The sequence below is a fragment of the Dinoponera quadriceps genome, unplaced genomic scaffold (genome assembly GCF_001313825.1).
Source record: "Dinoponera quadriceps isolate SergipeBrazil2010 unplaced genomic scaffold, ASM131382v1 scaffold2420, whole genome shotgun sequence".
NCBI classification, from domain to species: domain Eukaryota; kingdom Metazoa; phylum Arthropoda; class Insecta; order Hymenoptera; family Formicidae; genus Dinoponera; species Dinoponera quadriceps.
The window spans coordinates 955,929-983,637 of NW_014556754.1; the positions used below are offsets into that span (position 1 = coordinate 955,929).

At 45.8% G+C, this 27,709-nt stretch overlaps 1 protein-coding gene across 4 annotated transcripts; it reads left to right on the forward strand.

Annotated features, from left to right (window-relative positions):
• The first annotated feature begins 305 nt into the window (after window positions 1-305).
• On the forward strand, window positions 306-27,709 carry LOC106748113 (fibrillin-2-like). Of its 4 annotated transcripts, XM_014626337.1 has the most exons (43): window positions 306-474; window positions 897-1,244; window positions 2,294-2,597; window positions 10,533-10,615; window positions 11,613-11,720; window positions 11,893-12,027; window positions 12,123-12,225; window positions 12,286-12,470; window positions 12,672-12,920; window positions 13,024-13,179; window positions 14,080-14,376; window positions 14,543-14,665; window positions 14,798-15,046; window positions 15,314-15,433; window positions 15,541-15,756; window positions 15,968-16,167; window positions 16,359-16,539; window positions 16,634-16,939; window positions 17,207-17,548; window positions 17,791-17,916; window positions 17,988-18,321; window positions 18,461-18,627; window positions 18,801-19,129; window positions 19,433-19,859; window positions 19,942-20,295; window positions 20,459-20,572; window positions 20,801-20,959; window positions 21,035-21,249; window positions 21,409-21,766; window positions 21,852-21,997; window positions 22,157-22,265; window positions 22,385-22,663; window positions 22,871-23,296; window positions 23,823-24,071; window positions 24,168-24,371; window positions 24,493-24,618; window positions 24,703-24,942; window positions 25,048-25,220; window positions 25,382-25,576; window positions 25,738-25,842; window positions 25,925-26,077; window positions 26,150-26,347; window positions 26,485-27,709. In XM_014626337.1, the coding sequence occupies exons 3-43, from the start codon at window positions 2,461-2,463 to the stop codon at window positions 26,701-26,703; spliced, it is 8,595 nt and encodes a 2,864-aa protein (XP_014481823.1). In that variant the 5' UTR covers window positions 306-474; window positions 897-1,244; window positions 2,294-2,460; the 3' UTR covers window positions 26,704-27,709. The 4 variants fall into 4 exon arrangements, with proteins under 4 accessions (XP_014481823.1, XP_014481820.1, XP_014481822.1 ...); XM_014626334.1 differs by having other exon boundaries at window positions 21,852-22,265; XM_014626336.1 differs by having other exon boundaries at window positions 945-1,244; window positions 21,852-22,265.

Below are 27,709 nucleotides of genomic sequence, written 5' to 3' on the forward strand. Positions count from 1 at the left end.
TCGAAGTGCATCCTCTCAGGGCGTACGCACGTGTGCGTGTCCGTGTCTTCGCACATGCGTAGTGTTGACAGCCAAGTAGAAGGGTTGGGCCCGTCGTCGTCGTCTTAACTCAAAGAGGGAGAGAAGGAGATCGACATGTTCCGTGGACCAGAGGAAGAGAAGAGAGACCGATAGAGGCAGAGAGCAGTAGATAAGGACGGTAAAAGATGTTGAGGAGAGAGAATGAGAGAGAAAGAGTCCTCCCAGATGAGTCCTCTCTTTGAGTTCACAATCTGCGGCTCCAGTCTCGCGCCGAGTCCCGTCGCGGCGCATCCTTTCGGGGTCCGTCTCCCTTGGGACCGATCTGTCTCGAACGGGCCGAAAGATCTGATCACCGATCCGTCAGAAGATCGAAAGTCGCTCGAGTGCTCGCAGAAGAATCGGATCCTTTCATGTTAATTCCCGATTGGTGACGTGGATCTTTTACCGTAGCCCGTACGTTGTCATTTCCTGGATATTCCGTTGACGCGCGCGTTACTGCACAACGAAATCGAAACATCGGGGAGGAAGTGAGACTTGAAAAAACATCCATTCTCGCGGAAACTTTCGCTTCCCACGCCGATAAGGCTAGCTGCCACCGAGCTGAGCTAATTAACAGACTCGAACGTGCGACTAAAATCGCTGTGTGCTGAATTGGCCGAGAAGAGAATTCCGAGTTAATAACTGAGAAAAGAAAAAACGGACATCGGTTTCGAAAATGTTTCGATTTCATTGAACGGTGGTGCACGTTACTTCTCTCTTACCGAAGTGTTGCGGATAGTCGCAAAATATTCGAACTTCGAAGTCAAGTTGCTAAGTCTTTTCGAACAAGACGGCGTATATCCCACCCGTTTCTAATTTCATACGTTCCTCCTAAGAAAAGAGACGCCGAGATATTAGCTGCCACATCACCAATCGTATCATAGATCATTCACGCGAGCCAAGGATATTAGATCAAGTCGTAAATCCGGATTGGGACGACACGAGCTGAAGAAGTGCTGACTCGGCCGAGCGCTTTTTCGAGGGTGATCTTTGATCGCGGCTCCCGGCTCGTTCGCGGCGTGATCGCGCGCGCGAAATTGAAGATCATCACCGCCGGACACAATTAATCGCGATATGTGCGATCGTCGATCGGCCCACGTGTGTCGCAGATCTGTTAGCGCGAATATTTACAAGCGGCTCGTGTTAGTTATGGAATAATGCCAGACTGCTGACGGTATAAACAGGTATGTGAAAAATCCTTCGACTTTTCACGATACACGGCTTTGATTTCCTCCGCGCGCGAGAGAGAGAGGCCTCTCATTCTTTCGAACCGACCGGAAGAACGGCTTCTTTCTTCAAAATAGATCACAATAGTCGATTCGAACGATCCGCTTGAGAATTTCCGACCCGCTTCGGAGTAGGACGTGCGAATCGAGTCTAATTTGTCTTTTTTCTCTCTCGCGGGAGTCGCGCAAGTTTATGGAACTTTAATGATAGGCTCCGTCAGACCCGCCTTTGCGTTATGATAACGAGTGAAAGCCGCATGGTCGGTAAATTTGAGAGAAACCGCCGTTTCGGTTAAAGCCTCTTTCTTTTTTGTCTCGCAAACGGATAACTGGTTCGAGTCGTTTTCCAATATTTCGAGAAAAAGAGACCACAGATCGCAAATTGTTAACTACAGATGTTAAATCGCGGCGCGTAATATAATCGGCGTGTTAAGAAATATTTGCATTGGACGTTGAATAGACGCTATTCTTGAAATATAGAAGCACGCGATAACGCGCGGCGTTACGCGATCTTTCTAAACCGACGAGAAAAGAAATAATGCAGCATCGTTAAAATGAGGACGACATTTTTCCAGGGGTATTTCGTCGCACCGCGTCAAGAAGCGAACGAATTTTAAATTCCGCGCGGATAAATTATTCGCGGCGACGGTGCGAAATTATAATCGTAAATTCTCGCCTCTCGTTCGCCAAAACGCCGCTCGCGGTGGATATTTATATCAAGAGATAGTTGCTTCTATCTCATCGTACTAATTTGGCGCTTCCGGAAAGGCATCGCAGTCACAAGCGAATTATCGCCTGTCGCCTTTCTCGGTGCGGATATACGCGGCGAAATAGCGGGTGGCGAAAAGAAAGTTGCACGTAATATGCGCACGTAAAATGATCAGAGTTGTACGGTAAATCACGGAGCGTTCGCGAAACTCGGTAGGGCAGGTCGCGAGGTCAAGTTGAAAAAAAAATGAAAACGGCCACCGACGCTTTGCCGCGCGTTATAAAGGATATCCTTGTAGACGGTGGAATGATCGCGACGACTTGGAGAAATCCCTCGAGATCGGTCAAGGATCATGCGTGTTAGATGCGCGAATATCGGCGGACCTGCGAGCTAAAGGGATAATCCAGGAGAATCGAAAGAGAGATCGGATCGGGAACAGGAAGCTGCGAGAGTTCTTTACGCAGGATGTCTGCATTGTTATTAGCAGCCTGGATCGTCCTGGCATGTCGCTTTGTTCAGGACGGTGCGGCAACGGGACAACGTTACACCCCGGGTCCCACCCAAGACTTGGACAACACCCTACAATCAGTGGCACCCCTCGGGTGAGTATTCGTAATGTTAACAGCCGATCGTAAACATCGTGAAACATTAGCGGTCAATTTTCTGTTTGATACGATCGCAAAGTTAATACCCGCCACCAAGTATGTCCCGGTTCTCTCTGGATACCCGGCTGAGTAAGAATTTCGCGATCGGCGAGAGTCGATATCGTAATCGCTCCTTGAGAACGGCACTCGTAACGATCGTGTTGTGAAAAAAAGATTTGGATAATTTTCGCGTGAAAAAGGTTATCGCAACCAAGTGTTTATATAGTCGAAAATATAGTCCTTCATTGGCGGTACGTTAAACGAAATATCTGGTGGTGAACGTTTTCAGCGTCGAATCGTCGGAAAAAGAAGCGAGAGGCTTGGCCAGAAATATTTGCCGTCTTATATAAACTTGACCATTTTCCGAATCCTCAGAATATCGAATAATAACGGCGTATCTTGGCGGGACATATTTTGGTGTCCTCCGACAGGCACAGCCAATCACTTGAAATGGTTAATCGTCTCGTAACAACCCGGTATTTCGCTAATAACGCGCTTCTCTCTAGAATCCGATGATTCTCTTGCGCGGGTACCGTCCTCGTGAGTTAAATGGTGCGATAACTCCTAATTGGGTTATCGGAGTGTTACGTTACGCACAAGCGCGTTGAATTCTGTCCAAGTCGCGCCTATTTTTCGTAATAAAAGTCAAGTTTCGCCGATAATATCTTGCACTCGCGTGATTTTTGCGCGCACCGCCCGCTCTCGGCCCCGTCCGCCGCAGATGTTTTCGCGCGACCATGCCGAAAGCCAAATAGGATAATACACGGGATTAGCCGCATACATATATCAATTATGACCAATTGGCAATGGTATGCGCGCAATGGCGGAAATGCTTCTCCAGCTTTTTGCACGTCGCGAATTCGCGATCGGAGACAATCCTCATTTACTTCCGAAAATTATTACAAACAGTAAACTATTTGATAGTGTCGGCCATTTTTGGAAATTATTCGAAATATTTCGGAAGATATGAAAAATTTCAAGTTGCGCAATTTCAAGGATCGAATGTCCCAAAAAACTACGAAACTAACGAGGATTCGAAGTATTAAAATTCCCGGCGTACAAAACGCCGAAATTTCTCAAACCCAAAGTTGACAAAGCCGCGAAGAAGTTTCAAGTTTCCGAAGTTCCAATGGCAATGCAAGTCGGGGTCTCTCGAAATCAGAATTTTATAAAACTCTATTTGCGCAACCTGTGTAGCGTAGTTCACTTTTAACGACTCTAATTACGCAATTCAATGCTGAAGTAACGTCACGCGAATTGCACTTGAATTGCACATAAGTTACGCAAGTTGATATTTAAATTGCTTTTCGCGCTAAATCTTGCCTGACCCAATAAGAGCTTGCTGCAAAAGAGTCGGGAGAGATTGCGAGCTTACGTATTTATGCGAACGCGGTTACAACTCCGATCCGCGTGGGAATATCAGTAGACCTAGTTTCATGGAGTAATTTAATGCTTTCGACACTAATTTCCACTATTTCATCGTTATAATGTGCCGCGGCCGCCACGGATACTAATCGTGTCTCATAAAGACCCGAACAGAAATTAACTCGCTTGTATCGCAAAGTGGCGTTAAAACACGGTCACAGAATTATTTCATCGATACGACGTCCCTCATCATTCGATTACAGCCGTCGAGGCATAGGGAATCGTCTCTCGCGCATAAGCAGCGATTGCAACAAAATGTAACGCGAACCTTAGAAATTATAATCTCTCTTGTGCTGCTAAGTCAGAATATGAATAAATTCGCTTCGCGTCATTATCTTGACATTTAGAGGAATACAAACGATAAATGACAAAGTTCAACGATTGTAGGGCATCAGTTATCAGTGTAGTTTGCTGATTACGCGTTTTACAGTTCATCGTGTGTTCGTCGAGTTCCCGACAAACATCTCTCCGGTTTCGGTCTTGCACCTTTATCAACTTCAAACGCTCAACATTGAACTCTCAACGTTGAGCGTTTCAAGCAGCACTGAGAAAAATGTTTCGCCGGCACGGCAAATTGTTTAGTCACTATAGGGACGGCGGAAGAATTTCGGCAGCGAAAAGATTTATCGAGAATATTCATTGCTACTTGCTGGAATAGAGACAGTGAAATCATTTGATCGCGCCGACTATACATTTTATCGCTGTCGCAACCGCGGTTTCGCTACAACGGCGAGATCATGTTTTTCCTTGTGACAATTCTTCTCGTTGTTCCCGTGGTAACGAACAATTTTCCATGCCAGAAAAATTCCTTCCCTATGAGGTTTATTCAGGAATCGCGATGAAAATAAGTACCGATGTTGAAGCGGTAGTGGTGCAGTGAATGAATATTCCATGCAAGAATGTGATACCTAGTTTATAATCTGGCGATATTGAGAGTTTCGGAACGACGTCGTGTCGCACGGAGGAAGTCGCACCTTCGGAGACCCGGGTCGTGCAGCACGCGAGACGACGGTCCGTCGTCCAAGCGCGGAGTGAAATTAGAGCGGGAAATCCGGATGCCGAGATAAAACTGCGAGATATATTAGGTGGCCGTATAAACTTTTATGGCTCGCGCGACCGTCGAAAGACGTTTCGTTTGCGCCCCCCTCTCTCTCTCTCTCTTTTTCTTCCGCACGGGCGCAGCTGCATTATCTGCCACGTTGATAAAAGGCGCGTCTCCACGTTAATTAATTAGCGCGGTGGAATGCGGACGAGCGGATGAGATAAGCACACGCTCCACCCCGGAATATAAAGTGCATTCTGCTGCGTTTTTATCGGCTCTGCGAGATGACCGAGGCTCATCGTCATTCGGTGCATCTGTGATCACATTGTGCGGGCGATTCATCATTTCGCTTGAGCGGTGAACGATGGCCGCGTGATGCCTCACCGTTTCGCATATCGTCGTCGTCGTTTGATCCTCACCGGTAACGCGAGAAGGCGCGAAAACGATCGCCCATAATCCGCGAGGAGGGAAAGACCTTCCCGAAGGTGGACGAGTTCTTAAACATGCCCACGTGTGACAGCAAAATTTTCTTCCCATGCCCATATTATCAACCTAAATCTGTTTTACATGAGAACACAAAAACGCAATTGTAAACATGTAGAACACAATGATGTGAGAAAAATAGATATACGATAATGCCAGGTAGCGAGAGTGGTGCACAGAAAAAAATCAATCTTAAATTAAGAATAACTCGTGTATAAGCAAGAGTATTATCATCTTTTTCGAAGGTTTTTAGTCTTGATCGAATTTGGACTTGATTGAATTTGTATTTACGCGAGCATCACTTTCAGTTCAAGACTAAAAATCCTCCCAAAATACCACAATATTCTTGCTTATACGTGAGAACATCCATCATTGATGAAGATTATTTTTTTTCTGCGTAATCGTATCGTAGAGCGCCGGATCAGTAGCGATATTAAAGGACCCTTACGTAAGTATAACATCTACTGTAAAAACTACTTCCCTGTAACTATTTCAATCTACGTACAGTGTAAATTTCAACGAATTCTTAACAAACTCACTTTACGTTAAAACTACCTTAAACTGCTTCCGAACACTCTCCGACGTCCGTTCGATCAGTCGGGGAGCAGACATCGCATGCCATTTTGATTCTCACCTCGCGAGACGGCGCGAAAAATAGGATATAGGGTCGGTTTGACGTGTAACGGGACCACCACTTAGGAAATTATTCACGGTTAGTCGAAACTACTTAGACTGATTTAAGTCGCGCGTTACGCGATACTGATGACAGGAAGTGAAGGAGCAACTTCTTGGGATGTAGAGGCGGTCAGCATTAGAGCCGCTATTGCAACTTCTAGCGCAACTCCGTGACAAGGCGCCGTTCGTGATTCAGTATCGGCACCTTGCTCTTAATCGTTCGAAAAGTTCGCTTTCAGTTCCACACGCAATTGGAGAAAGTAGATACACTCCGAGATACGACGGATGCGATGTGAATTTCTCACAGCGCGCGCGCGCTGCCGTTCGTGATTTACACCTTGATCGTTGATCGTTCGGAAATGCTCGTCCCGCGCAGATCTCCATCGCGAGATCAAACGTTCGCGTTGATATCGGAAAAATCGGTCGTTCGGGAGATTTTGTCACAGGAGTGTACAGGAAGCGATGCCGAAGTAATGAAACTGTCAGCGGCCGAAGGTTGTTAAACCTAGCCAACGAGCGGCGGAATGATAAGAAAACATGTCACGCGTTAAGTTGTTTTTGCGTTGCTCATCGCGCCGACTAATTTTAATTTAACGCGTAATTTAAGCTCGTTACCGTGCCGCGCGCGATCATAACGCAACATAATTCCTGGCGTAGAAAAAGGAAGGATTATACAAGGTGTGCCTGAATCGCCATTCGTGTCGCAATACTGGGAGGAGAAGCTCCTGGGCTCAGCAAACGTCACGTGACTTCCGAGTTCCAGAGTAGGAAAATCTCGGCAATCGCAAAATTTCAAACAGTTTCATCCGAGCGTATCTCCGAGTTCCAAAAACGTATCTGATGGGACGTCTTACCGAATTTACTTCGCTACATGAGTGCGACACGCCGATCTCTCACGAGAGACTGACGTCACGCATTTACGACAGCTATAATTCCCCATTTCTATGTTGACATAAACAAATTAAGTTCGACCTCTCGTTCAATGAATGTAGCCGAAATTAAATTAACGCTCGTTTTCCATAGAGGAAAGGATATTCGCGTGCGAAAAGTCGGCGGTTGGGAAAAATTTCCTTAGGAGTTACATCGTCGTGTAAAAATTTACGGTGTGCGTCATTACGTAAAAAATTCAGGACGGTCTGCGAGGACGTAATAAGATTTCTCGATTGAACGGTGACGGCGGACGCGTTAAGATATCGATGCTCGATGCGATCTCTCGCGTGCGACGTAATCGCGCCCGTGCCGCAATACCGTGACCAATTGCACTTGTGACACAACACCCGTTTAAGCGGACAAACAATTGCGGCTGTGCTTTTTGCGGTTGCAATCCTTCACCCGTACACCCGCGAACCGAAACACGCCGTCGCCGTTTGCTCGTCCTTAATTGCGATCAAAAGGCACTCGCCTTCTGATCGTTTTAGTTTAAATGGCTCGCAATTCGAGAGCGGCCGCTTCAAAGCTATTATAGTCCACTTTCCAATTGAACTCTCGCAAGTAGCAGTTAGCTAATTACGAGTCGGACGTTAATTGAGTCTACGCTATCTAGACACTGACAGGGTGTCCCTTGATTAATACCTACAGTAAACCATTGATGACGTTAACAGCGTCTCGCTTCTGCTTAATGAGTGACAATATCTCGGGGGGAAAATATCTAAACAATAAGATATTTATATCCGACGCGTGTACTGATATATTGATTTTCATCCGAATTCTGTTAATTAAATAAATATTAAAAGCTACGGTCTTGAGAACGGTATATTTTCTTGAAGACAAATTCATCAATGCAAAAATGTTATACTATAGTATAAGTAAATATATTATTACAATACCCACCGAACGTAAATAGATATTTTTCAGATATTTCTTCCCTCACAATGTATTTTTATCGAAGCAAGAGATCGAAAATTCAACTAATGCCGTTGATAAGTGTGGAAAATGTAGAAAAAGAGATAAAAGTGAAAAGAAAGGGAACTTTTCTGCCAACTCCGCGAGAACGGGCGGCAACGGCGGAAAGATTTCCGAATGAAGATATCGGCCGACGAGAACACTTCGCGCATTGATTTCAGGCCTCGTTAGGCCAGGCTATCATTAGGAGCGGGTGTTAAAATTACACCCTGCCGACGCGCCCCGTGAAGCGGCCGCGTGCTGATCAATGTGATCATATCGCGCTACAAGTTCGGCGGTGGACCAATCTCCAAAGGAGCGGCCATTTACATACAGATTGGGTCGAAGCTCTCGATCGCCCACGTCCTCGTAATTCCGCCGCCAATTATTGTTATCATTGTTATTACTCAGACGCGACCGCTTCGCTGCAATTTTCCAATTAACGGCGAAACATCAAGATCGGTCACTGTCGATTTTAATCGTCCGCCCGGGTGATAGCCGGCATTTCCGCGGGGTTTCGTCGTCGCTGAAGAAACGCGGCGATAAACAACGAACAAAATGACCGGGTGTCACGGCCGGATAAGAGATTTACTGTTAGACCAGCTCGAGCGTTTTATAACCGCCGAACTGTTTGAATAATGTCCGTTTCTGGATTCTAAAGAACATGAGCTCGTTCAGCGACGTAATCAGCGACAAACACACGTCAGGTGTGTGTAATCTGTGCCACAGTTAGCAGGCCACTGTTTGAACAAGATTGCCCCATCGCACGGTGTGTACGCCTGTGTGTACACGTTTCTGTTTTTTAATATTGTCTTTTAAACACCCCTTCACCTTTCCCACTTCCCGCCCGATGGCCCCGTCCGCAAATACGATACGCGGCGAGCGTGTAACGCGTATGTCAGAAGTCACGGGGGGAGAAGCGAAAAGGAAGAGAGCGAGAGATGCCGGACACGCGAAGACATTAATCTCTCTCACGCTAGCGAAACGAGAAATGCGCATAACAAGTTATCGCGTTACTTTATCGGGCCCGCTACGCCCAAAGGGCACGCGGGGGAATGCAGAGGGCCTGCGTGCGACGCGATCACCTGCAGCCCTGGTTTCTAAAAATCTCCAAACCCCGAGATTCGATTTTGAAATTCAAAAGAATCAAAATCTCCGTTCTTTCTTCAGCGTCTCAGAGAATCCGAGTATTTCGCTACACGGAATGAATTTTCGAATAAAAATTGCCATCGAGTTTCGCAACCGAGGAACACGTGTTACTTTTAATTTATTCCCCTTCTCGTATGTGTTATTTATATTTTAAGAACTGAAATCCAGCTTTAGAAAAATTTAGTACGCTCCTTAGCAAGATAAATTCTGCTATACTCTATTTTTGTATTGCTAGAAAACATTGTGAAAAATTTCATTTATTTATTTATTCAATTAACGGGAATAATATACCTCCGGCGTATCAAATCACGGAATGTGGGAAATTATAGGAAATGAGAAAAATTCAAATATAAATGCAAAATAAACTGATTAATCAGCTATGATGAATAGAACTTGATAGAAATTACATCTGAAAGTCCTCGAGGAATTATATATTAAAAATCAACGCATCCAGAGGATTCGTTGGCTAATATGAAAATCCCGTTCACGTAGTTGAATCTTCCATACAGTGTCTTATGCCGTTCATATGAAATAAATTAAATGAACGAAACACCCTGAGTACATGGAGTTTACGAAGCTCAAGTAGTTTAAGGTGTATTATGTGATTATGCAAATTGACAAACATTTAAATGAAACCAAAAAAAGAAAAGGATCATATAACATTCCCTCTATAAAATTTAAAAACACTGCAAAATCCGAGACTGCGGGATGAAAATTTTGGAATTCACTCGAATCTAAAGGTGCGGAGAGTGAATTCGAGCGACCTACGAACCATGTCAGATAACGATCGCGTTATCTGACGCAATAAAAAATATCGCGACGTGAGAAAGCTGCCGGTGGTGCTCGCGCGTTTGCGATCGCGGCGCCGGGAGGCCTAAGTGGCAGCGTTTAGAGCCGATCTATAGCAGCTGACGTTAATTACGAGGCGCCAGATGTGAATGGCCGCCTTGTTCTGAAGTGGCACTCTCTTCCTCCGCTCTCTTCCCATTCTTCCCCTTTTTTCCGCTCCTGTTTTCTTGCGCGTGCCACCGTTTTCTTGCGCGATACCGCGGAAATGCCGCGGAAACGCGGCGTTTCCGCCCGCGGCCTCTTCGAGCTGGCGTTGCGCACAGAGAGGCCACTAACTCGCGCGAATTCGAAAGCTGGTGAAGAGGAAGTTTCAGACGGATGCGCTTTGAACGACGACGAGATTCGGAAACGCGATTTCGGAAAACTGACGAATTTCGAACTGCTTCCAGGCCAAACGTGTGCAGATCGAGGTATAAAAACTACTGCTGTCCGGGATGGACGAAAAAGCCGGAAACGGGACTATGCGTTATTCGTAAGTAAAAGTACAGATAACGTTGATCATTGTTGCAAAATTCGCAGATAGTACATACGAAAGCAGTGCACACTGAGAAAGCCACTTCTTCTTTCTTCGGAAAATTTGGAAATTTTTTTTTCTCCGAAACGATCATGAAAAATGCTTGGTTCGGAGAACGGAATTTTCACAAGCAAAACATTTGTTTGCTCGCATCGAAACAAGAAGTTTGTTTGAGCCAACTGAAGGGGATTTTCAGTAAGCAGTAGAGAGGACCTGTTAATGATCAGTCGAGTCGATTAATTTAACTATTTTGAATCGTCAAGGTAGCAATGTAACGAAAAACGCGTAGAAGAAGCGGGAACTCGTTGGAATGGAATAGCGATAATAATAGCGATGCAATGCTAAACGAAACTAATAACTACGAAGGATATGCAATAACCTTACGTATCCTCACGATCCCCGTGTCAAACGAAATAAATAACCGTCGGAACCTACCCGCAGAGTATTCGCGGGATAGAAAGCAGTTATTAATATCGCCCGCGAATAACCACCTATCATTATCATTCGGTATTGCCCGCGGACGTTGATAATGATCGTGCAATTACATAACGGACAAATAGGCATTTATGCGACACGAGCAGTCACCACGAATAAAACTGGTTTAATGACCTGTTATACGCTTCCTGTTGATCGCATTGTCTGGTAATGCGGCCACACTTCGTGATCTGCGTTCCGTCAACTTCCGGGTCTCTCTTTCTTCCTCTCTTTCCCCGCCTGTTCTATGAACCGTTAATTAATTCACAATTAATAAACCGTTACGGAAATTGCCTAATTCGTCCGTCTTCAAATTAAAATCGCAATTCGCCGTATTGTAGTTTCACATAGATTTCTCGCATTTTGATTTTTTTTTTTTTTTTTTTTTTTNTAGGTGTACAAAAAGATTGAATATCGATGCTGGACTTGTGGTGCTCTCGAAGAACGACACTTAGCATTTGAAATGTTGCTCGTATTTCAGCGATTTGTACGAGACGCTGCGGTCCTCTAGGGAGATGCATAAAGCCGAATATCTGTTTATGCGAAGGTGACATCGTCGCTTCTACCTGTACCGGCGGACAAAGCAAAGGTGAGATATGCATCGGCTGACCTCGGTCAACCCTTCTGCAACATAAAGTTATCGCAGTTTTTACTGAAAAGTATTCTTAGAAGCTACGGTCGATAACCGAATGGCCGAATAATCTCCGCGTGTCTGAATACCAAGTAGACAGCCGAGTTAAAAACTCGAATTCGTTTGACAGTTATCACCCACGAGGCCGGGCATGGCGGTGAGCGCGGTGAGAACGGCGGGTGCAGAGTTCACTGCATAAACGGGAACTGCGTCGACGGCCGGTGCCAATGCCGTAGCGGATACCAAGGGGAGTTTTGCAACGAACGTGAGTGTAAAACCGATAGCATGCGAGCCGAAATCAGTGTTGCGCCGCGTGAAGCGAGTTTCCGTGCAAATAATTAATTGGAGACCGTGAATTAGCTATTTGTCGGGAACCCTGTCTGAACCAAGGAAGATGCATCGGCCCGGATCGCTGCGCCTGCATCTACGGCTACACCGGAAGACGCTGTGAGACCGATTACAGGTAATACACCGTGCCGTTTGCTCGCTTCATCGCCGTGTTATTTTACGGTACGTCTTCCAGGACCGGGCCCTGCTTCACCAAAGTGAAAAACGGCCAGTGCTTAGCGAGTCTCCAAGGGGTGGTTTGCACGCGGCAGCTGTGCTGTGCCACCGTCGGCAAGGGCTGGGGCCACCCTTGCGAGAAATGCCCGGTCAGGATGGACTGCGAGTTGGGTCATTTAAAGACCAATCAGGGTCAATGCGTCGGTACGTCCGATTTCGCATCTCGTTCATCCGGTCTTATTCGCGTGAAAAACGAACAGAACGTAACTGTGTGGATTTTTTTGTGTGAACCAAAAACTGAACTGTCATCTGCACAAGCTGACGGAATGATTATTCACAATCTCTCGGGAGTTCGGATCATTGAAATGAGTATAACGATAATCGTAATTTTCGTGCTCCCTTTAGATATCAACGAGTGCGAAGCGATTCCCGGACTGTGCGAAGGTGGGAAGTGTCTGAACACTCCCGGCTCGTTCACATGCGAATGCCCGCCGGGACAAGCGAGGGATCCCGAGACGAACGAATGCAAGGATAAGGACGAGTGCCAGGAGGAAGGCATCTGCGCCGATGGCCGATGCATAAACACGAACGGCGGCTATTACTGCCACTGCAATCCAGGATTTATACAAAGCCAAGACCGCAAATATTGCATCGGTGATTACGTTGTTGCAGAGACATTGAATATCTTCTTGTATTAGCATGCATTTGCTCACGCTTACGATTAATTGACGTCGATGTTTGAATTATTGTTCATCAGACGGCAGGCAGGGATTGTGTTACTTAGCGGTGAATCGTAACGGACAGTGTAAGAATCGACTGGCGATGAGGTTGAGCAAGAAAGACTGCTGTTGCGGCAAGAACATGGGTCGAGGATGGGGTGACGAATGCTTCATTTGCCCTAATCCTGGCAGCGGTATGTATGCATCTTCAAAGAGAAATGCAACAAACAGTACTTGACACGCTCGAGTATTTCGTACATGTTCGTAATTTTCGGCAATATCTACTTAATTTACATAATCTAATTGTAAGCCATCACACGTTGTTAATCTAACAATTATATTAAACAGGCATGAGAGCGGTTTAGCTATCAAAATTAACGAGAAAAGTGAGTTTCAGTCATGAAAAAGTAAGAAAATAGTGAGTCACCTTTAGAAAAAGTGAATTAAAAGTGAATCCTTTCCAAATAATTTGTACGTTAAATATTAAATTATGTATCTATTATATCATTTCTCTAAGAGATTAAAAACACTGACTTTAGAGTGAGAGTCAATGAAAAACAAAATTTGAATTTTGGGAACAAAGTTACATGATATGTAAAATCCAAAATTTACATTTCTTCACTTTATGAGCATTGTGTCGTCGGAGTTATTGTTATGTTTTACTTTCGTCGAACCTTTTGTCTTGTCCTTAAAGAAGCAATGTTATTGAACATGATTTCTCGCGATCGATTTGCTTTTTGGAAGGTCTTAAACCGAGTAAGAAAATAGTAAGAAATATTAGCTTTTTCCTTAGAAGTGAGAAAAAGTGAAGTGTTTCTAAATAAATAAGAAGTGAGAAAAGTGAGTCGCTTCCATGCCTGTATTCAAATAAAATCGATCTTTATACTTCGCGTATTTCGAACGCGGTATGCCTTCGATGATTCATCAAAGAGAGATATTTTGGGGGCTGCTTCGCGAGAGAAACCTGTCGTATCGCAGCAAGCGAATAAAAACGAATCTGGAGCTCGCGAAGAGCCTATTAGCGCATGCCAGATAAAAGCGAGCAATATGACGATTGACAATTCTACAGGATCCACGTTATTACTCAATTGTAGATGATTACAGCAGGCTTTGCAACTACAGTTCTTCGCAAATACAGTTTTTCACCGAGGTGAACGAGTGCGCGCTGCGGCCGGACATCTGCGGCGACGGTCACTGCATCGACACCAAGGAGGGTTACGAATGCGAGTGCTACCCGGGGTTCACGAGGAAGCCCGGTGGTAGGTGCGAAGACGTGGACGAGTGCCAATTAGGCTACTGCCAAGGTGGAACTTGTCGCAATTATCCCGGTAGCTTCGCCTGCGACTGTCCACCCGGCTTCGTTGTATCCGGCGAAGGCAGATACTGCACCGGTAACTGTTAACTCCTAAACTCGATCCTCATTCTTGACAAAGAGCAATTTTAACGGTTGACGTCGCTAATAGCAGCCATGATAATAGCAGTGACGATATTAGAAATAGCAATAGTTATTACGGCAATTGTAATATTGTTGATATTAATAGGAATATATCCTTCTAGATCACGATGAATGTCAAGACACTGGGATGTGTACGAATGGACATTGCATCAACATGAACGGATCTTTTAAATGCAAGTGTAACGACGGCTACAGCCTGTCACCGTCGAAGAATACCTGCGTAGGTGAGGAACGTTTCTTTACTCAATTTTCAGATTCGCTGCGAAAAATTGCAAGCAACGAAACACTGTGTGATTTCTGATGCTTCAAAGAACGGTCGTGGGATGCTAATTCGCGAAAATTGTCTGCGTCTTCAGATATCAACGAGTGCATAGAAAATCCGAGAATTTGCCTAAACGGCCGTTGCGAGAACACACCAGGATCCTATCACTGTATCTGTCAGTCGGGCTTCACTCCTTCGAGAGACAACACTTTCTGCGTGGATATGGATGAATGTTCCACCAGCGGCATGTGCGAAAACGGCAAGTGTGTTAACATGGAGGGTTCGTTCAAATGCGTCTGCGACTCTGGTTTCAGGATTGGTCCCGACCTGACTCACTGCATCGGTATTTAACAACTAATAGTGCCAACAATAACGTAAACAAAATTATTCTATTCGTAAAGAGTCTGAATTTTAAATATCTACAATTTCGACTGCGCTATAGTAATTCAACACTTGCTTAGAATTTGCCCAAGTTTCGAGACTTCGGCAAGGTTCAGCGTAAAATTGAAAATCTTGACATTTAAACACAAGAGAGAGAAACAATATGCGAGAAAGGTATGGTAAACTTATTATTTACAATTATCATTATTGTTTCCAATTATCCTACAAGATATTGATGAGTGCCTAAGTGCACCCTGTCAGAACGGACGTTGCATCAACACACCTGGCAGTTTCCGATGTGAGTGTCACCCGGGATTCAATCTAGGTCCTGACGGAAGATCCTGCCTAGGTTCGTAACGATTATTTTCTGCACGAAATACGCGGTGCGTTTCGTTTGGAATATACACTTGTGAGATCTGGGGTACGTCTAACAAATGATGATTCCGCGCTGGTCAGATACGAGAAGAGATCTGTGCTATTCGCAGTACAGAGACGGCCAATGTTCCAATCCGACATCCACCGCCGTGACAAAGTCCAGTTGTTGCTGCTGCACGATAATCCTAGGCCAGCCAATGGGCTGGGGCAGCACATGTCAACCCTGTCCGCTTCCGGGCACTTCGGAGTTCGAAGCCTTGTGTCCGCATGGCGCCGGAATGACTTACAATGGCGATGGTAAAAAGTCTAAGCAAATCTTCCATTCGGAGATCCGAGATTTCAAATGCTAAAATTTGCGGGAACACTAATTCCCACATATTCGGAATCTCTGAATCCAATGTTCGGAGACGAGAATACATTTCCGAGACATGAACATTCCGAAACTCGACATTTCACAATTCGAATCCAATAAATAACGGAAACGCGAAATATGCAAATATTGTTAAAGACATCAACGAGTGCGCCCAGAACCCGAATATCTGCATCAATGGCGGATGCGAGAATCTTATGGGGACGTATCGGTGCATCTGCGACAATGGATACGAAGTAGACGCAACGGGGAAGATTTGCAGCGACATCAATGAATGCGAGTTAGAGGATTCCTTGTGTAGCGGTGGCCAATGTCGAAACACACCTGGTAGTTTCCAGGCAAGTTAACTGTGTATTGAAACCCCCATTAAATGAAGACGAAAAAATATGAGTGATCAGCTCAAATTTACCGGCCTCTTATCACTAATCTCTCCTTTATCTCGAGGCATTGTTCTGCGCTTTGACTCAACGATCTTTCACGATTAATCAGGAAAACCTCGCAGTTATCAATAATATTAATTTGTTCATAGTGCACTTGCCCGACGGGCATGAGATTCAACACGCAAAATCAAATGTGCGAGGACGTGGACGAGTGCGAGGAGTTGGGACCGGAGGTGTGCTTCAATGGCATATGCATCAACACCCTGGGAGCTTACGAGTGCGAGTGTTCACCGGGGTACATTCTCGACAACACCGGCCACATCTGCATGGGTACGAGCCTCCTCCGAATAACAAGGAAATAATCGTGCAATAAATCAATATAATATATATATATAAATCAAGGCAGTATTCTGATCGATTCCAGACAATCGGAGAGGTTCCTGCTGGACCAAGATGGTAGATGGCCGTTGCGAGAACAATCTGCCGAGAGTAGCTTTGCGTTCGGAGTGTTGCTGTTCGGTCGGCGTAGCCTGGGGCAGCCCCTGCGAGATCTGCGACCACTCTCTCTGCGAGTGCTCCAAGGGCTACGCGAAGGTGGATGGCAAGGGGTGCACAGACATCAACGAGTGCGAGCTCAACAGTGGGATCTGTAAGGGTGGAGGCACTTGCGTTAACACTGACGGCTCGTATCGCTGCGAGTGCCCGCCTGGTCTCACTTTGGATGCAGCACGTAAGCGAATGGCGACAAATTAATAACAAGACACGTAATGTCTCAGAGAAAATGATACGAATAAAGTTAATTGAAAGAGAACATTCATTAATAAAGTTATGAGAATATATTTCAAAAAAATTACAATAATATTGATGTATTCCTTATTATTTCGATATCTCTTCGACGATGTTCTAAATCGTCTCAATTATTTTCGGGAGAATTTTTGTCGAATTACCCCGCGTAAATTATTCTATTTTTTTTCCTATTTTTTTTTTTCGATCACAGATACTACTTGCATCGACACTAGGCAGGAAACTTGCTTCTTGGACTATCGTCACGGTCAGTGCACCAATCCCATAGAAGGTCATTTCCCAAAGAGTCTCTGCTGTTGTTCCGTCGGCCGTGCCTGGGGTAGCGATCGGTGCGAGTTGTGTCCGAAAATGGGCACGCAGGCCCATGCGGAACTGTGTCCTCGGGGAGAAGGCTTCACCGAGCGTCAGGATATCAATGAATGCGTGGAGTTCCCGGGGATGTGTCTGAACGGTAGATGCAAGAACACGATCGGCAGTTACAGTTGCAGGTGCAATCAGGGCTATGCGCTCGACGAGCACGGCATCAAGTGCAACGGTGAGTTCTGCACCTCCCGTGAAATTTTGGAACTTAAAATCAGGCAATTTGTATCCTGAAAATGATCTTCCCGTGGGATGCCGGATCTCGAGGAAATCAAGCCCTAAGAAAGTTCTAACGACTACTTGCGAAACAACGTAGACCGTTACGTGAACGTTGAACAATTTGAACTTCAATTCAATTTCAATTTAATTAAAGTTTAAAGTTAACTAAACTTCATGAATTTTAAAAACTCTCGTTAGATATCGACGAGTGCGAGATAATGCGCGGAGTCTGCGGGAACGGCACCTGCAGGAACATGCCCGGCCATTTCCAGTGCGACTGCAGCCCCGGTTATCGCAGCAACGACATCATGAAGATTTGCATGGGTACAGTGTGAAAAGTAAAACAACAAAGTGGCGAAAAATCTGCCGATTCGATCACGTCTGAAATATTTCAGACATAAATGAGTGCGAAGAGACCCCGGGATTATGTCGCGGCGGTACTTGCATCAACACCGAGGGGAGCTTCAACTGTCAGTGCCCGCCGGGGCACGAACTGGGACCCGACAAGCAGTCCTGCAAAGACATAGACGAGTGCTCGAGGACCAGCGGTATATGCTCGAACGGCGTCTGCGAGAATATGATGGGCACCTATCAATGTATATGCGACGACGGTTATCAGCAGACCGGTCTCAGATCTCACTGCGAAGATATCAACGAGTGCGCACTTGGCAACGGTGGCTGCGAGGACGTTTGTCTCAACACTCCGGGCAGCTTCTCCTGCTCTTGCCGGTAAAACAATCATGATTTTGGTGATAATCGGCGCTACAGTGGCCGCGTGATGTTTGCGCGGCATCAATTTCATGTTATATTCGCGCATCGATATCTCCGACTCGATATCTTGCGATTCATGTTTAATCGTTTGTGACAGCACCGGCTACGCTTTAAATCTAGACGGTCGATCTTGCATGGACGTAGACGAGTGCAAGGAGAACCCACGAATCTGCAACGGGGGTAAATGCAGAAATATACCGGGCGGTTATAGATGCAACTGCACGAACGGTTTGCTGCCCGGGAGAGACGGCACGTCTTGTATAGGTGAGCACTTCTTCATTTACTCATTAAGAATTATATAGGCTTGGATCGAAATATACGAGTCGAATTAATGTAAAGGGAAGATGCATCGATAAAATTGCGGAAATATATGAAAATCGTATCCCACTTTATGCGTGATACGTTATTTATTATTATTATAACTTGCGTATTATCAGATATCGACGAGTGCGTGACGCAGCCGCGAATATGCGGATTCGGCGAGTGCTACAACACGATCGGCTCCTTCAACTGTCGCTGCGAGGAAGGATACTCGGTGAAGCCAGCGGAAGGACCCGCCTGCACCGATGACGACGAATGCCGGTTAAATGCTTATTCTTGCAGCGAGTTCGCCGAATGTCAGAACACCCAGGGCTCGTACGTGTGCACTTGTCACGAGGGCTTCACCGGGAATGGGATTGAGTGCTGGGATATTAACGAATGTTCCACGAACAACGGTGGCTGCGATTCCAACGCTCACTGTATCAACACCGAGGGTTCCTTCAAGGTATCCCGTATTCAACGTATCTTTCAAAGAAGTCTCGAGAGAATAGAATCAACGGATAACGTGGGAGTATCGATCGATCGATTTAAAAACCTCGACGGATTTGACGAATCTCTGTGCCTGCCGGTTTGAAAAATCCATCGGTCTGTTAAAATTGATTTGATCCTGAAGCCTGAAATTGACGTTTTAATTTTAAATCGAGGAATTAACTTGTTAAATGCCAATTTCAGAGATCGATTTTAAATTTAAAATTGAAAAATTCCGAGATCTAAATGTTGAAATTGACTTGAAAATTGGTCCCTGCAGTGCGTATGCGACGCTGGCTTTCGAGGCGACGGCTACAGCTGCAAGGACATCGACGAGTGCGCGGAAGACAGCGCACTTTGCGAGAACGGGCACTGCCTGAATTATCCGGGCGCTTACCGCTGCGAGTGCGAGATGGGTTTCATGCACCCGGATGAGCACAACGAACAGGCGTGTGTAGACATTAACGAGTGCGAGATGTTCAGCAATCTGTGCGTTTTCGGCCACTGCGAAAACATCTTCGGCATGTTCCGCTGCGAGTGTAACGAGGGTTACAAATTGGACGGCTCCGGCGGCAATTGCACCGACGTGGACGAGTGCGAGAGTCCGCAATCCTGCCAATACGGCACCTGCATCAACACGCAGGGCAAATACATCTGTCGCTGCCCGCCGCACTATGAGCTTGTGGAGGCCGGAAATGCTTGCGTGGGTGGGTATCACGTCGTCAGAAATGTTCAGTTATTCTCGCACTGGTGTATCCTTGTCGTCATGATTCACCATCGATCACACAGATAGACGCGAGTCGTTTTGCTTCACGGGTTTCGAGCATGGTACCGGAAGGCCTCAGTGCGTTTTCGAAGTGGCGTCATCGGTGACGAAGGCCACATGTTGCTGCAGCATCGGCAATGCCTGGGGCAATCGTTGCGAGGAATGCCCGCAGCACGGCACGAAGGAATACGAGCAATTGTGTCCTAGCGGGCCGGGATACAGGCCGAATCGCGTCACCGTTATTCTGGAGGATATCAACGAGTGTGAGGAACACGAGAACATTTGCCAGAACGGGCACTGTACCAACACGTTCGGTAGCTTTATGTGTTCCTGCAACGAGGGTTTCATCCTGGACGATACCAAGACTAATTGCATCGGTAATGAAAATACCGGAGGAGTTTCGAGCGAGATTTCGGAAACTTTACAATCGTGCTTTCGAATCTCGACATTTAATTCGCTATCTTCCCGGATTTTTCTATCTTAGTATTTTCACGCGTTTAACGTAACACGCCCGCTTAAAACGTGTGAAAATGATTGCAGACATAAACGAATGCGCACTGCACCCACAAATATGCGGCGTGGGATACTGCATCAATGATCAAGGGAAATATCACTGCGAGTGCCCGGAAGGATACATGGCGATGCCTGGCGGAAGTCAGTAAATCCGAATGCAAAAGTCTATATACTTCTGTCTGACCTTGCTGTATAATGAAATTTCAAGTAGTCACACGATTCGATAAGTCGGCACGACTACTTCGTAACGTCGTACTTTCTATCGCGATACAAATGGAATTGAATCGAAATGTGACGAAAGTATAAACCGAGGTTGCTATCGGAAGAACAGATGGATTCGCACGGTTGTCACGCGGTTTGTTCTTTCAGAGGAGTGCGTCGACATGAGGAAGGAATCCTGCTATCTCACCTACGATTCCGGGCATTGCCTCAACCCCATGGTGCAACCACAGACGAAGATGTTGTGCTGCTGTTCCATGGGTGCTGCGTGGGGCAGCGATTGCGAGAAATGCCCGGGCGAACGGACACGTGAGTACCCAAACGGTCGAACTATCGTGAATACTAGCGCGAATAAAATCACCGGTCGGTCATCTTGTGTGTCAGGTGAACACGAGATTCTGTGCGGACTGGTGCCGGGTCAGATCATGAACCCGATCACGAATCACTCCGAAGAGATCGACGAGTGCGCCCTGATGCCGACGATGTGCACCCACGGCCGATGCATGAATACACCCGGTAGTTTCGAATGCCAGTGCGACCGAGGTTACGTTTACGATGAGGATTCGCATCAGTGTATCGATGAAAACGAGTGCCTGCAGGTACGACGGTCTCGCAATTAAGAGATCTCGATTCTTTCTCTGTCTTCTGAAGCGTGTCAGGAGAGGAAGAATGGTGGAGATCAATATCGAGGAATAGCGATCCGACAATTATTGCCTGTGCGAGGTCACACCAAAACGTGAGATTCCTGTTATTTGTAGATACCGAATCCGTGCAGCGGCAACGCACAGTGCCGCAATCACCAGGGCTACTTCGAGTGCGTGTGTCCTGCCGGCTACAAACTCGGTCTCAGCCAACATGACTGTGTCGACATCGACGAATGTTACGAACGACCGGGCATCTGCAACAACGGCTTGTGCAACAATCTGCAAGGTAGCTTCCAGTGCGTCTGCCATTCCGGTTTCTCGCTGACTCGCGACCGAGACAATTGCGTCGACATCGACGAGTGCCAGCGCAATCCAAATATATGCAACAACGGTACTTGCATCAACACCTTGGGCTCCTACAAGTGCCAATGCTACCAAGGATTCAAGCTGAGCCCTAATAACGACTGCGCGGGTGAGCTGACGAATCTTGATCCCTAATTTGATTTTATAATTGAAATATGTTTTTGCACATCTTGATTTCGACTAATTCGCTGCAGACATCAACGAGTGTCGAATAATGCCGTTTTTGTGCCGCAACGGCCGATGCCGTAACACGATTGGCGGTTTTGTTTGCGAGTGTGCGGACGGTTACGTGTTGGCGCAGGACGGTCAGCACTGCCGCGATATCGACGAATGTCACGAGGTAAACTGCGATAAAACACGCATCTTAAATTTACACTCAATTCACACGCTCGTATATCAAGCCTGTCTTAAATCGTGTCTTACTGATATTTCAACAAATCGAATACGCAAACGCTTTCTAGAAATCACAATTTCTGGTTGTTGGATCGATTTCTTGCAGATACCGGGATTGTGCCCATCGCCGGGGAAGTGTCAAAATCTGATGGGATCGTATATATGCTCGTGTCCGCCGGGTTACGAGTTGGATCACACGAGGAAAAAATGCGTCGGTCCGTAAACTTTCACATCCGATACATATTGATCGCTCAAACAGTATTACATCGCGCGTACGCGAAGCTCCCTCCTCCTTGGAGAGCTTAAATTGATTTTTCTCGCAACCATCTCGTAGATGTGGACGAATGCGTGGAGACGAGAGAGATTTGCGAGAACGGCCGGTGCATCAACACGGAAGGCGGCGTGATTTGCGAGTGTCCAGTCGGGTATCGACTGAGCGACAAACCGAACTCGATGAGATGCATCGACGTGAGAGAGGAGCTGTGCTACGACACTTACAGGCGAGGCCAATGCACCAGTCCACGGGAAGGCGGTATGACCAGGAAACACTGTTGCTGCACGATGGGCAAGGCTTGGGGACGCTACTGCGAAGCGTGTCCACCGGAGAACAGCGGTAACAAACATTGCGAAGAGAAATATTTGAACAGAATTTCCCCTTCGACAAGTAGTCAAAGTAGTCAATTAGAGGCGCTCCGACCGCAAATCATTGAAAGAGGACATTTTCCAGTCCGACTATCTCAGAGAACGTATTAAGGAGACACGATGTTTATTTAGAAGAAGATTCCCGAAGAGTAATGCCCAACTAATTATGCTCGTCTAGAGGAATTCAAGAAGTTGTGCCCGGAAGGACCGGGCAGGGACGACACCGGGATTGACTTGAACGAGTGCCTGTTCATGCCAGACGCCTGTTCCGGAGGCGAGTGCATCAACACAGACGGCTCATTCCGCTGCGAGTGTCCGACGGGATATATGTTGGACGAGAGTGGCAGACGATGCGTGGACAACAATGAGTGTTTGAGTGTCCAGAACATCTGCGGTAACGGCACTTGCCGCAACATCGACGGCGGCTTCGAGTGCTCCTGCAACGACGGATTCGCGCCGGGAGCTAATCAAGTCTGCGAGGACGTGAACGAGTGCCTGGAGTTAGGCAATCAGTGCGCTTTCAGGTGCCACAATGCGCCAGGCTCCTTCCGCTGCATCTGTCCGTATGGATACACCTTGGCGCCCGACGGCCGTCATTGCATAGGTAAATAATTATTATAACTAATATAATTATTATAAGTAGTATATATTAGTTATAATGCATAATAATACACATATTAATATATAATAAGATATACATAATAAATATCATAATTAATATATTATATATTAGCTGCGATATAATTAATGTATTATACAAGATGCGAAGCAATAACCACTACTGACTTGAATATCTTCGAAATATGAAATACAGGAGAAACGTTTATCCAACAGAAATTGTATTGAGACATACTAATGTATCATCATTTCGAATACCTTCTGTAGATGTGAACCCTTTCTTATTTTATCAAGTCATATTTTCATAATAAAATATTTTTTACTTTTCGACGATATTCAAGCCGATAATAGTCACCGCTTCACTCTGTACGATACATTAATATTATTATAATCACAAAATAATTGCATTAAATAATTTTTTTAACGATCCCTCGGGCGTTTTATATCCATAAATCACGTGGAGATGACAAATCGTAAGTGTGATTGTGTCAGAATCGGAATTATATTTCCAGACGTCGACGAATGCGTCACGCCGGCGAACGACTGCAGATTCCAGTGCAAGAATCTGATCGGCACTTTCATGTGCATCTGTCCCCCTGGATATCAAAAAATAGGAACGGTAGATGAGTGTAAGGATATTAATGAATGCGCCATTAACTCTGGTCTCTGTCAGCATGGACGTTGCGTTAACTCGGAAGGGAGTTACCAGTGTCTCTGCTACGACGGTTTCGAGCAGAGTCCGGACGGGAAGTCGTGTATCGGTATGAAGCGGCAGAAAATTGAATATTAAATGATAACTAGCACAGGCACCTCTTGATTTCGACCATAGAAATATGTCTGCGCTTTCCTATGATCAGATCGAAGAGTCGGCTATTGCTTCCTGCAAACGATCGGCGGCAGATGCACCGCCCGGACCTCGGAATTGCGTACGGTCACGAAGGCGGACTGTTGTTGCACCATGGGGGCGGCATGGGGACCACATTGCGAGATCTGCCCGTCCCGAGACTCCGACAATTATAACGAGCTCTGTCTGGACAAAGGATTCTCCGTGGACGGTCAAGGTAGACGCGGTCGTGTTATTGTCCGATAGATATTTAAAATGTCGCTGCCGATCGTGCTACCTGTAATCTAATCAATTGCGATAACAATAGAATTCTCTCTATTATCGAACGAAATTTTCAGATATCGACGAGTGCAAGACCATACCCGATCTTTGCAGGAATGGCCAGTGCATCAACACCCTCGGTTCCTACAGGTGCATTTGCAACAAGGGCTACAAGGCCGATAAGTCCGGTATTCACTGCATCGGTAAGATTCTCCGAATAAATAATCGTAACGGTATTCCGTGACCATTCTTTTCATCATCATAATCGCACCGAAATGGGCTTGCAGACATCAACGAGTGCGAATTGACGCCGAAGCCGTGCAAGTATAACTGCCAGAATATCGAAGGCAGCTTCATCTGTTCATGTCCGTCAGGCTTCATTCTGAACCCGGACGGTATCAGCTGCAGGGACCTGGACGAATGCGCGACCGGAAATCACCTGTGCCAGCAAAATTGCATTAACACCCCGGGAAGTTACACTTGCGGCTGCCAAGAGGGTTACAACCAACAAGGGGACGCGTGTCATGGTTACGTGTCTTCTCTCGATTTTCTCGTTATCCGATTATTACACGACGTTTCTCTAAACAACAATTTCTAACCTGCCTCTTATAATATAACCTTCTCTTCTCCAGATATTAACGAATGCGACCAGCCGGGAGTTTGCCCGAAACCCGGTAAGTGTATTAACACTCTAGGCAGCTTCCAATGCATCTGTCCGAGAGGTTTCAAGCTGGATCACACCGGGAGGTTTTGCACGGATCATAACGAGTGTGCCGACGATGCCAATTGCGAGCATGGCTGCCAGGTAAGATTAGCTTGTGCAAATTGGTTTTAAGCAAACTCCTCGACATCAAATCTACGGACGTTCAGCTGATCGTTATTATCCTAATTCTCACGTCTAAAAAGACTTAACACATCGCGAAGAAAATTCTTCGTCGTCTAACGTAGCGAATTTTGGGATTCTAGAACTTCATGGGTAGCTACCGCTGCGGCTGTCCAGACGGTTTCATTCAACACCTCTATTACAATCAGTGCATCGATGAAAATGAATGCAACGCGTCACCTTGTGGCGACAGTGCTTGCATCAACACGATTGGCAGTTATAAGTGCGGCTGTCCGGATGGCTATCAATTCGATAACAATTTGGCGATTTGCGTGCAGGTATAACAATTCGAATCCTTCAATCATTTCCGGAAGATATCCCAGCTACGAGATTAAAACTGCAAGATTAAAACTACCATTCGGGTATCGTAACATATGAAACAAAAAAATCAAAGTTAAAAGCAGAGAAGAAGTATATCTTTGTAATTTGTCCTCTAAAGGTGAGTGCCGGGTGTCTCGGCAGTCCTTGCGCCTTCGGATGCACTCCTAACGGAGCCAGCGGATTTATTTGCGGCTGTCCTACTGGTTATCAACGGATAGGACAGGTCTGTCCTCGCATTGTACAAGATAACGAAAGTAGTTCTGTTTAAAGTATTAAAAAAATCGTAAGAATACTTTTATTTCCAGGGTCACTGCTTGTCCACCATCAATCCATTATCTCAAGGACGCTATGGCGAAGATATCGGCAACGTGCCGACTTTCCAGATCAATCCTGATACTTACCACATACCGCCGGCTGACGATAAGACGATTTCCACGGAAGGATGCTTCTCGTGCAAGGTTTGTGTATCATGTTCACGATTTGCTTTTATGATAATTCTGATAACTAGATGGCAAAGATTCTCGATTTAGGTAAATGGAAGACACCGAAGAAATACTAAGAACAGGTCGGCGGACAAAGAGATCGTAACAAAGAGAAGTGAAATGATGAAGAAACACCGAAATGTTAAAGCAAAGCGACATCACCACGGGATGCAGCATCTTCTCAAAGTCAATCTGCGTCAGACAAGGCACCGCACGCGGATTATTAAGCTGCAATCCGCTATCAAAGTAATTCTTGCATAATTTTAACCAATTCAAAGAAAAATGCCACTTCAAACGTCACTTGGAAATCTTCTCGCAAGCACATCCGCGATATTACTCTAACAATCCGAGTTACACCGACAGCACTAATTATTCGTTTACAGGACGAAGAGATGGACTACAGCATCGTACGAGGCAACAACGAGGGGCACTTCGAGATCGTCAGGGAAAACGGTATTTCCGCCCTGCACTTTCGCCACCGGCTGAAGAGTCCCGACGAATTTCGCATAGTGATTCACGGTCGTGCCAAGAAGCAGGCGGCGGCGAGCAAAGAATGGGAGAAACCGCTAACGTTCAGAGTCCACCTGATAGTCGTGGAGTGAAAAGTCACGGGACAGGATCGAGGACAACTGGACTCCGTGAGAGAACACTGCCCAACACTGCGTTACGCTTCTTCTTAGTCAATTTTTTCGCGGAATTATTTCGAGCTGTGGCGAAGTATTAAATATACCGGGAATGCCAACGTAATGACAGGAGAGTCGCGAGAAACACAAATGGCCCGTAAGAATCGGGGGGCCGATCATCGAAGCACGAGTCCTCGGTTAATTGAAAATCCGTTTTAACAGAACAATAGAAGACCGCTGTGCGCCTCGACTTCTTGCGCTCACTCGCGCACAAATCGCCTCATTTAACTGCCAGATAATCAATATTCTATCCACGAACAATAACAATTCCTTACGGCTGCGAGCTCACAATACACCCGCGAGATCTTCACACTGCCAATGTGCCTATCAAGTGCCTTATCCTTTATCTTTCTCGACAGTTTACATTTAGTCGTTTGTACGGACTCGCGCGCGTATCGGAATAATTTTCACGTAGAAGTCTCATTAGTGCAATTCACTTTGTCGCGCGTCGTTTAAACTAATGAAAAAACCAAGTCGGAACGGAAACTACTCTGAGTGTTGTCTGTTAAACGCGAAACATACAACAGCGTTCTCTTTATCTACCGCCTGCAATCGTAACGTAAACGCAACACAATTAGATTAGATGTAACGAAGACTAGAGATGTACAAACGCTAGATTATATTATAGCTTTAAGCGAACGAACGCAGAATGTACACAGATATACGCAAGAACGTAGCTTTATATATTTATAAATCTTAGCTCGAAACAAAATACGTGGCACGAGTGTAGTTTTGCGCGCGATATGAATGCATCTTGCGCTCAAATCTCCAAGAGAAATTCGTACGCATGTCACCGACACACGTCGGTTGCTTGATGATACATTACGACATTTCGTACCAACAATAGTAAGGATATTAGTTATGTATAAAACTGAAGAATATGCCAGAACTCGTATAATAAAGATGTGAAAAGAGTTTATTAAAA